This window comes from Gymnodraco acuticeps, unplaced genomic scaffold, assembly GCF_902827175.1.
Source record: "Gymnodraco acuticeps unplaced genomic scaffold, fGymAcu1.1, whole genome shotgun sequence".
NCBI lineage: Eukaryota > Metazoa > Chordata > Actinopteri > Perciformes > Bathydraconidae > Gymnodraco > Gymnodraco acuticeps.
Genome location: NW_022991539.1, coordinates 30,001 through 41,501, shown reverse-complemented (window position 1 = coordinate 41,501; position 11,501 = coordinate 30,001). Strand labels below are relative to the sequence as shown.

General features: G+C 40.2%; 1 protein-coding gene across 1 annotated transcript in view; it reads right to left on the bottom strand.

The window, feature by feature from the left end:
- Positions 1-1,387: 1,387 nt before the first annotated feature.
- The window catches only part of LOC117533472 (oxysterol-binding protein-related protein 9-like), a gene marked incomplete at its 3' end in the record, with an annotated part of 18,792 nt that continues 8,678 nt past the window's right edge, over positions 1,388-11,501 (bottom strand). Inside the window, exons 3-6 of the mRNA XM_034197245.1 lie at positions 6,125-6,172; positions 1,980-2,009; positions 1,847-1,897; positions 1,388-1,426 (exon numbers count right to left, since the gene is read on the bottom strand). Coding sequence (XP_034053136.1) covers positions 1,388-1,426; positions 1,847-1,897; positions 1,980-2,009; positions 6,125-6,172 — 168 coding nt within the window. The remainder of the gene's footprint in view (positions 1,427-1,846; positions 1,898-1,979; positions 2,010-6,124; positions 6,173-11,501) is intronic.

The following is an 11,501-nucleotide window of genomic DNA, read 5'->3' as shown; positions in this document are numbered from 1 at the left end:
AAAGGAACTACACACAAGCACGTCACATGACTTCAGGTCACCACCGCTAAGCTAAAGGAGGCTAATGTTGGGCTATAAAGTAACTACAGCACGGTCACATGACTTCACGTCTCCACCGCTAAGCTAAAGGAGGCTAATGTTGGGCTATAAAGGAACTACAGCATGGTCACATGACTTCAGGTCACCACCGCTAAGCTAAAGGAGGCTAATGTTGGGCTATAAAGGAACTACAGCACGGCCACATGACTTCATGTCACCACCGCTAAGCTAAAGGTGGCTAATGTTGGGCTATAAAGGAACTACAGCACGGTCACATGACTTCACGTCACCACCGCTAAGTTAAAGGTGGGCTAATGTTGGGCTATAAAGGAACTACAGCACGGTCACATGACTTCAGGTCACCACCGCTAAGCTAAAGGAGGCTAATGTTGGGCTATAAAGGAACTACAGCACGGTCACATGACTTCATGTCACCACCGCCCTAAGCTAAAGGAGGCTAATGTTGGCTATAAAGGAACTACAGCACGGTCACATGACTTCACGTCACCACCGCTAAGCTAAAGGCGGCTAATGTTGGGCTATAAAGGAACTACAGCACGGTCACATGACTTCAGGTCACCACCGCTAAGCTAAAGGAGGCTAATGTTGGGCTATAAAGGAACTACAGCACGGTCACATGACTTCACGTCTCCACCGCTAAGCTAAAGGTGGCTAATGTTGGGCTATAAAGGAACTACAGCACGATCACATGACTTCAAGTCACCTGACTCATTTCAGGGTTTGAGGACTCATTCCTGCACCACTCTTCTTCACATTAATCCTCACAACATACTAAAAGGAATGGAAACACATAAAACAGATTGCGCCTATAATATTCAGAATTCGATCCAAAAACACGATCTAAAATTCCTTGGACATATATCCCAGTACTTTAGGTCATGTGATGTCAAGTAAAACATGTGTGGCCCCCTGACATGAAGTAAAGTGGTCTCTGCAGCTATTAGTGCTCGGCGGTTCAATAAGCAGGCAGTGTGTTCAACATAAATCAATGGTGAGCAGCTTGACTCTAATTAGAGGGTGAAGGGAACAGCCTCTCAAACACACATGCAAACAACCAAGTCAATGCACACATCCGTACAACAAAGTGCATTGAGTTTGCACACATCAAATACATTTTGTATGGAGAAAAGAAAAGTTCCCAACCACTGCTAGAAGGGTTTAAATCTGAGGGAGAGAGTTTGAGAAAGAGCTCCAAATCAGACGGCATGCACTAAAGACTAATCTGATTTCTACAGTAAAGAGTAAATGAATCAGGAAAAAGAAAGTTAGCAGTTTTGTTTGATTGGATTTTTTTCTTTTAGCCATGGACGGAGGATGTCAAACTTACTATAAGTCCGTTTGCGTGTTGCTGTTCGTTACTTTGGTCCTTAAAATTTTGAGAAGACAATGTTAGACTACTGGTGTAAGAAGGAGTCATTTCATAAACCACGGAGCCTCACAGTACCCACCAACATGCAGTAATCCTTTCATCACATGGGGAAAACACTCTGGGTTAATTACAGGATTTCTCTCGCAGGCAAATCTGTGATTAAAACTAAAGCTAAAAAAAAAGCTTAAATTGCCACCTCACAACCACATGAAGAGGCAGTGGTTTCTCCACTCTTCACAGGGCGGAGAGAGGAACATGTGATGAAACGAATACTGGCTACACCCTCATCTACCACCGAAGCAGGGAACCACACACACACACAGATGTGAGGGAAACACACACTGCGGTGGTCTCACAAATGCTGATGGTGAAGAGGCAGCAGACCAAAGTACAGGAGGACGTTGAACATGTGTTTACCTTGGCGATTTGCAGCAGAACGATACAGTGCTTGATGGACTCTACCATGCTCTGGAAGGAGAGTATGTTAAGAAAAGAGGTTAAATTACGAGGAACTGACACAGGAAGGATAATGTGCTAATGGCTGACTTACACAAGTAGTCTCCTTCAGATTTTCAATTTTCTGTAAAAAGAGAAGACATTAGGTGTTAAAATCTGTCAACAGGTACAAAGTCTAAAAGCATAAACCCTGATGCCACGGATAGAGGTGGGAAGTATTGGAGAACAAATACTTCGTTACTGTACTTAAGTACATGTTTCTGTATCAGTACTTTACTCCACTACTTATTTTTCTGACGACTTTTTACTTTTACTTCTTACATTTTGAACTCAAATACCTGTACTTTCTACTTCTTACATGTTGAACTCAAATACCTGTACTTTCTACTTCTTACATGTTGAACTCAAATACCTGTACTTTCTACTTCTTACACGTTGAACACAAATACCTGTACTTTCTACTTCTTACATGTTGAACTCAAATACCTGTACTTTCTACTTCTCACATGTTGAACACAAATACCTGTACTTTCTACTTCTCACATGTTGAACTCAAATACCTGTACTTTCTACTTCTTACATGTTGAACTCAAATACCTGTACTTTCTACTTCTCACATGTTAAACTCAAATACCTGTACTTTCTACTTCTTACATGTTGAACACAAATACCTGTACTTTCTACTTCTCACATGTTGAACTCAAATACCTGTACTTTCTACTTCTTACATGTTGAACTCAATACCTGTACTTTCTACTTCTTACATGTTGAACTCAAATACCTGTACTTTCTACTTCTCACATGTTAAACTCAAATACCTGTACTTTCTACTTCTTACATGTTGAACTCAAATACCTGTACTTTCTACTTCTCACATGTTAAACTCAAATACCTGTACTTTCTACTTCTTACATGTTGAACTCAAATACCTGTACTTTCTACTTCTCACATGTTAAACTCAAATACTTGTACTTTCTACTTCTCACATTTTCCAAACAGGCTGGTTCCTTTGGTTTGAATGTGTTTGGTGGTGTGATCATTATTATTTAGAGCAGGGGGGTCAAACTCAAATACACAGGGGGCCAAAATGAAAAAATGGGTGCTAGTGGAGGGCCGGACTGGTTCAATGTTTATTGCAGAACTTATTGAAATGAACTTATTGCACATATTAAACCTGGAACTAACAAAGCTTAAATTATTGCCTATAAAAACAACATTAAACATTAAATAATCAGTTGCATTCATTTCTTATGGCTCTATCTGCAGCTTTTCCAGAGTCATTTCTGATGAGTACATTTCCCCACAGAGAGAAAACCAAACATGCCCTGTTGTCGTGAGAGAAAGTGCAGAAGGAAACATCCATTAAACTCAGGTTGCTGCTCTGTGATGCTAGCTCAGATACTTGGCATCTCTTCTTGGGTGCAAGGTCATCAATGTTTGGGCTCAGGCTCTGAGCTGAGGAGACCCTCAGGATGGAGTGAAGGTGTGCGTGCAATATACCGGCGGGCCAGATCTAATAGGAATTAGAAATTATCCTGCGGGCCGAAATTAAATCCACCAAGGGCCTGATTTGGCCCCCGGGCCTCGAGTTTGACACATGTGATTTAGAGTAATTGCGTGCCTATTGATTTGAACACGATCCGTGTATCCATCATTTCCTGGTCTTCTCCAAAGAAGAGGGACCAATGGAAACGTTGTCATGTTGCCGTTGTTCAGCATGGAAACATTCATTAGCTAACAATGACATTATTGTTCTATTAATATAAAGGGAGGTCAGGTACTCTTTAAAGCAGCTGCTAGTTATGGGTACTTTTTACTGAAGTACATTTCAAAGCCTCTTTACTTTGACTTGAGGAAAGAAGTTTAGTCAGTACTTCTACTTTTACCAGAGTATTTTTAAACACGAGTATCTGTACTTCTACTTGAGTAAAGGATGCGTGTACTTTTGCCATCTCTGTCTGTGATGAATCACAATTACGAGATAACATCGAAGTGGTGACGTCTGACTTACTGATGCAACAGTTTTTGTTCTGTGGAAATGTACAAGATAGTTTCCCAAAATGAAGAGTCACAGTAATTACAGGTTGAAGTGACCAAAGGCTAAGTGTAGTCTCTACGGGAGGAAGTGAATCACAGCTGCTGGCAACTCTCTGAGACAAAGTGAAACTGAACAATATAAAACACCTCAATGTTATGATTTTAAGTTTAAAGGGGCCCTAATACACACATGTTCAGGTGTATATCAGTATGTAGTATCTCTACTTTAAAGAGTCCTCTCCTGCTGATGTTCAGGTGTATATCAGTATGTAGTGTCTCTACTTTAAAGAGTCCTCCTCTGCTGATGTTCAGGTGTATATCAGTATGTAGTGTCTCTACTTTAAAGAGTCCTCTCCTGCTGATGTTCAGGTGTATATCAGTATGTAGTGTCTCTACTTTAAAGAGTCCTCTCCTGCTGATGTTCAGGTGTATATCAGTATGTAGTGTCTCTACTTTAAAGAGTCCTCTCCTGCTGATGTTCAGGTGTATATCAGTATGTAGTGTCTCTACTTTAAAGAGTCCTCTCCTGCTGATGTTCAGGTGTATATCAGTATGTAGTGTCTCTACTTTAAAGAGTCCTCTCCTGCTGATGTTCAGGTGTATATCAGTATGTAGTGTCTCTACTTTAAAGAGTCCTCCTCTGCTGATGTTCAGGTGTATATCAGTATGTAGTGTCTCTACTTTAAAGAGTCCTCTCCTGCTGATGTTCAGGTGTATATCAGTATGTAGTGTCTCTACTTTAAAGAGTCCTCTCCTGCTGATGTTCAGGTGTATATCAGTATGTAGTGTCTCTACTTTAAAGAGTCCTCCTCTGCTGATGTTCAGGTGTATATCAGTATGTAGTGTCTCTACTTTAAAGAGTCCTCTCCTGCTGATGTTCAGGTGTATATCAGTATGTAGTGTCTCTACTTTAAAAGAGTCCTCTCCTGCTGATGATCAGGTGTATATCAGTATGTAGTGTCCTCTACTTTAAAGAGTCCTCTCCTGCTGATGTTCAGGTGTATATCAGTATGTAGTGTCTCTACTTTAAGAGTCCTCTCCTGCTGATGTTCAGGTGTATATCAGTATGTAGTGTCTCTACTTTAAAGAGTCCTCTCCTGCTGATGTTCAGGTGTATATCAGTATGTAGTGTCTCTTACTTTAAAGAGTCCTCTCCTGCTGATGTTCAGGTTGTATATCAGTATGTAGTGTCTCTACTTTAAAGAGTCCTCTCCTGCTGATGTTCAGGTATATATCAAGTATGTAGTGTCTCTTCTTTAAAGAGTCCTTCTCCTGCTGATGTTCAGGTGTCTATCAGTATGTAGTGTCTCTACTTTAAGAGTCCTCTCCTGCTGATGTTCAGGTGTATCAGTATGTAGTGTCCTCTACTTTAAGGAGTTCTCTCCTGCTGATGTTCAGCGTGTATATCAGTATGTAGTTGTCTCTACTTTAAAGAGTCCTCTCCTACTGATGTTCAGGTGTATATCAGTATTTAGTGTCTCTACTTTAAAGAGTCCTCTCCTGCTGATGTTCAGGTGTCTATCAGTATGTAGTGTCTCTACTTTAAAGAGTCCTCTCCTGCTGATGTTCAGGTGTATATCAGTATGTAGTGTCTCTACTTTAAAGAGTCCTCTCCTGCTGATGTTCAGGTGTATATCAGTAAGTAGTGTCTCTACTTTAAAGAGTCCTCTCCTGCTGATGTTCAGGTGTATATCAGTAGGTAGTGTCTCTACTTTAAAGAGTCCTCTCCTGCTGATGTTCAGGTGTATATCAGTAAGTAGTGTCTCTACTTTAAAGAGTCCTCTCCTGCTGATGTTCAGGTGTATATCAGTATGTAGTGTCTCTACTTTAAAGAGTCCTCTCCTGCTGATGTTCAGGTGTATATCAGTATGTAGTGTCTCTACTTTAAAGAGTCCTCTCCTGCTGATGTTCAGGTGTATATCAGTATGTAGTGTCTCTACTTTAAAGAGTCCTCTCCTGCTGATGTTCAGGTGTATATCAGTATGTAGTGTCTCTACTTTAAAGAGTCCTCTCCTGCTGATGTTCAGGTGTATATCAGTATGTAGTGTCTCTACTTTAAAGAGTCCTCTCCTGCTGATGTTCAGGTGTATATCTTGGGATGTAAGTGTTGTTTGAATAAGGAATCTGCAAGAGTATCATATATAATTCAACGTGCTTCCTGCTGTTAGCTTCAGCGCTAACGACAGATTAACAGGTACTCACTCTGCGGGATTCATCCTCTTTACAGTCCTTGATCTTCTCATCAAACAGCTGAGGAAACAGAACAGGACAGCTTTAATACAGGGAGCTGAGGTGAGTCTGACAGATGTTCTCAACGATGAAGGACACTGAGTCTACGCTGAGACTTCCGTAAATGAATACATGTTCTGCTTTATCACCACGCTACCGCAAATCTTATTTAAATAACTTCTGCTCTGTAACGGCCCGTCCCATTACAGCTTCAAAAAAAGCTAAGAGCTGGGCATGTCTGAAGCTCGACCAACAACCAATCACATGAATCTCCCGCCCCTGACACACAAGCAGCGGTTTGATTGGCTAGAGCTTGTACTGGCATATGATTTGATTGGCTGACGCTTCCACCGAAAGCTTCAGAAGCTGCAAAAGTTGAACATTGCTCAACTTTTGCAGCCTGTAACACCAGGAAAGCTCCGCTCTGCTTCCCACAATGCAGTTCGGCGAAAAGTGACGTCACCCCATTCAAAGTGAATGGGCAGAAGCGTTGGAAACCGTTTTTGAAGCTGTCGAAGCTGTAGTGTGGACGGGCCGTTAAAGAGTGGGATCAACAAGGAAACACTATCATGACACAGATTCAGGGTCGACTGAAGCTGATTAATGCTATTTTATGCAGATTATGTATAAATTATAGTAAATTAATGAGCTAACAGAGGAAGCCAACAATATGAACTTAATATTCTTATTAAGTTTTACATTTTCCACATCTCGGAAATAAGGAGACGTTGTGTTATAATATAAATATTTTGTTAATTTTTTTATGCAAAGTTATTATTTTAAGTTGTATTTGTTTAAGTGCACTGCAGACATATTTAAAACAAGGACGATAGTGTTAAATAAATGTTCATTTAAATGTATTTATCTGAATTTATTTTGTTGAATTGTTGTATTATTTAAGACTTCAAAAACACACTTTTTTAATATTGCGTACCTCAGAAACAATATGACACTGTAATCTGCTGATAAATTATTAACTACCGTCTTTAATTGACTTTTATTCTGCAAATTGGAATACATGTGTTACGGTCCGTATGAGTTGTATTTTGTCATGATCTGTCTTTGTTTTCCCGTTGTATTTAGATATCTCTGACCATGTGGATATCTCTAGATGATGATTCTCTGACCATGTGGATATCTCTAGAAGATGATTCTCTGACCATGTGGATATCTCTAGATGATGATTCTCTGACCATGTGGATATCTCTAGATGATGATTCTCTGACCATGTGGATATCTCTAGATGATGATTCTCTGACCATGTGGATATCTCTAGATGATGATTCTCTGACCATGTGGATATCTCTAGATGATGATTCTCTGACCATGTGGATATCTCTAGATGGTGATTCTCTGACCATGTGGATATCTCTAGATGATGATTCTCTGACCATGTGGATATCTCTAGATGGTTGATTCTCTGACCATGTGGATATCTCTAGATGATGATTCTCTGACCATGTGGATATCTCTAGATGATGATTCTCTGACCATGTGGATATCTCTAGATGATGATTCTCTGACCATGTGGATATCTCTAGATGATGATTCTCTGACCATGTGGATATCTCTAGAAGATGATTCTCTGACCATGTGGATATCTCTAGATGATGATTCTCTGACCATGTGGATATCTCTAGATGATGATTCTCTGACCATGTGGATATCTCTAGATGATGATTCTCTGACCATGTGGATATCTCTAGATGATGATTCTCTGACCATGTGGATATCTCTAGATGATGATTCTCTGACCATGTGGATATCTCTAGATGATGATTCTCTGACCATGTGGATATCTCTAGATGATGATTCTCTGACCATGTGGATATCTCTAGATGGTGATTCTCTGACCATGTGGATATCTCTAGATGATGATTCTCTGACCATGTGGATATCTCTAGATGATGATTCTCTGACCATGTGGATATCTCTAGATGATGATTCTCTGACCATGTGGATATCTCTAGATGATGATTCTCTGACCATGTGGATATCTCTAGATGATGATTCTCTGACCATGTGGATATCTCTAGATGATGATTCTCTGACCATGTGGATATCTCTAGAAGATGATTCTCTGACCATGTGGATATCTCCAGATGATGATTCTCTGACCATGTGGATATCTCTAGATGGTGATTCTCTGACCATGTGGATATCTCTAGATGGTGATTCTCTGACCATGTGGATATCTCTAGAAGATGATTCTCTGACCATGTGGATATCTCTAGATGATGATTCTCTGACCATGTGGATATCTCTAGAAGATGATTCTCTGACCATGTGGATATCTCTAGAAGATGATTCTCTGACCATGTGGATATCTCTAGATGATGATTCTCTGACCATGTCGATATCTCTAGATGATGATTCTCTGACCATGTGGATATCTCTAGATGGTGATTCTCTGACCATGTGGATATCTCTAGATGGTGATTCTCTGACCATGTGGATATCTCTAGATGGTGATTCTCTGACCATGTGGATATCTCTAGATGATGATTCTCTGACCATGTGGATATCTCTAGAAGATGATTCTCTGACCATGTGGATATCTCTAGATGGTGATTCTCTGACCATGTGGATACCCTCCAGATGGTGATTCTCTGACCATGTGGATATCTCTAGATGATGATTCTCTGACCATGTGGATATCTCTAGAAGATGATTCTCTGACCATGTGGATATCTCTAGAAGATGATTCTCTGACCATGTGGATATCTCTAGAAGATGATTCTCTGACCATGTGGATATCTCTAGATGGTGATTCTCTGACCATGTGGATATCTCTAGATGATGATTCTCTGACCATGTGGATATCTCTAGATGATGATTCTCTGACCATGTGGATATCTCTAGATGATGATTCTCTGACCATGTGGATATCTCTAGATGATGATTCTCTGACCATGTGGATATCTCTAGATGATGATTCTCTGACCATGTGGATATCTCTAGAAGATGATTCTCTGACCATGTGGATATCTCTAGATGATGATTCTCTGACCATGTGGATATCTCTAGAAGATGATTCTCTGACCATGTGGATATCTCTAGATGATGATTCTCTGACCATGTGGATATCTCTAGATGATGATTCTCTGACCATGTGGATATCTCTAGATGATGATTCTCTGACCATGTGGATATCTCTAGAAGATGATTCTCTGACCATGTGGATATCTCTAGATGGTGATTCTCTGACCATGTGGATATCTCTAGATGATGATTCTCTGACCATGTGGATATCTCTAGAAGGTGATTCTCTGACCATGTGGATATCTCCAGATGATGATTCTCTGACCATGTGGATATCTCCAGATGATGATTCTCTGACCATGTGGATATCTCTAGAAGATGATTCTCTGACCATGTGGATATCTCTAGAAGATGATTCTCTGACCATGTGGATATCTCTAGAAGATGATTCTCTGACCATGTGGATATCTCTAGAAGGTGATTCTCTGACCATGTGGATATCTCCAGATGATGATTCTCTGACCATGTGGATATCTCTAGATGGTGATTCTCTGACCATGTGGATATCTCTAGATGATGATTCTCTGACCATGTGGATATCTCTAGAAGATGATTCTCTGACCATGTGGATATCTCTAGATGGTGATTCTCTGACCATGTGGATATCTCCAGATGGTGATTCTCTGACCATGTGGATATCTCTAGAAGATGATTCTCTGACCATGTGGATATCTCTAGAAGATGATTCTCTGACCATGTGGATATCTCTAGATGGTGATTCTCTGACCATGTGGATATCTCCAGATGATGATTCTCTGACCATGTGGATATCTCTAGAAGATGATTCTCTGACCATGTGGATATCTCTAGATGGTGATTCTCTGACCATGTGGATATCTCTAGAAGATGATTCTCTGACCATGTGGATATCTCTAGATGATGATTCTCTGACCATGTGGATATCTCTAGATGATGATTCTCTGACCATGTGGATATCTCCAGATGATGATTCTCTGACCATGTGGATATCTCCAGATGATGATTCTCTGACCATGTGGATATCTCTAGAAGATGATTCTCTGACCATGTGTATATCTCTAGATGATGATTCTCTGACCATGTGGATATCTCTAGATGATGATTCTCTGACCATGTGGATATCTCTAGATGGTGATTCTCTGACCATGTGTATATCTCTAGATGATGATTCTCTGACCATGTGGATATCTCTAGAAGATGATTCTCTGACCATGTGGATATCTTTAGATGATGATTCTCTGACCATGTGGATATCTCTAGAAGATGATTCTCTGACCATGTGGATATCTCTAGATGATGATTCTCTGACCATGTGGATATCTCTAGAAGATGATTCACATGTGGATATCTCTAGATGATGATTCTCTGACCATGTGGATATCTCTAGATGATGATTCTCTGACCATGTGGATATCTCCAGATGATGATTCTCTGACCATGTGGATATCTCTAGAAGATGATTCTCTGACCATGTGTATATCTCTAGATGATGATTCTCTGACCATGTGGATATCTCTAGATGATGATTCTCTGACCATGTGGATATCTCTAGATGATGATTCTCTGACCATGTGGATATCTTTAGATGATGATTCTCTGACCATGTGGATATCTCTAGAAGATGATTCTCTGACCATGTGGATATCTCTAGAAGATGATTCTCTGACCATGTGGATATCTCTAGAAGATGATTCTCTGACCATGTGGATATCTCTAGAAGATGATTCTCTGACCATGTGGATATCTCTAGATGGTGATTCTCTGACCATGTGGATATCTCCAGATGATGATTCTCTGACCATGTGGATATCTCTAGATGATGATTCTCTGACCATGTGGATATCTCTAGATGGTGATTCTCTGACCATGTGGATATCTCTAGATGGTGATTCTCTGACCATGTGGATATCTCTAGATGGTGATTCTCTGACCATGTGGATATCTCTAGAAGGTGATTCTCTGACCATGTGGATATCTCTAGAAGATGATTCTCTGACCATGTGGATATCTCTAGAAGATGATTCTCTGACCATGTGGATATCTCTAGATGATGATTCTCTGACCATGTGGATATCTCTAGAAGATGATTCTCTGACCATGTGGATATCTCTAGATGGTGATTCTCTGACCATGTGGATATCTCTAGATGGTGATTCTCTGACCATGTGGATATCTCTAGATGATGATTCTCTGACCATGTGGATATCTCTAGATGGTGATTCTCTGACCATGTGGATATCTCCAGATGATGATTCTCTGACCATGTGGATATCTCTAGATGGTGATTCTCTGACCATGTGGATATCTCTAGAAGATGATTCTCTGACCA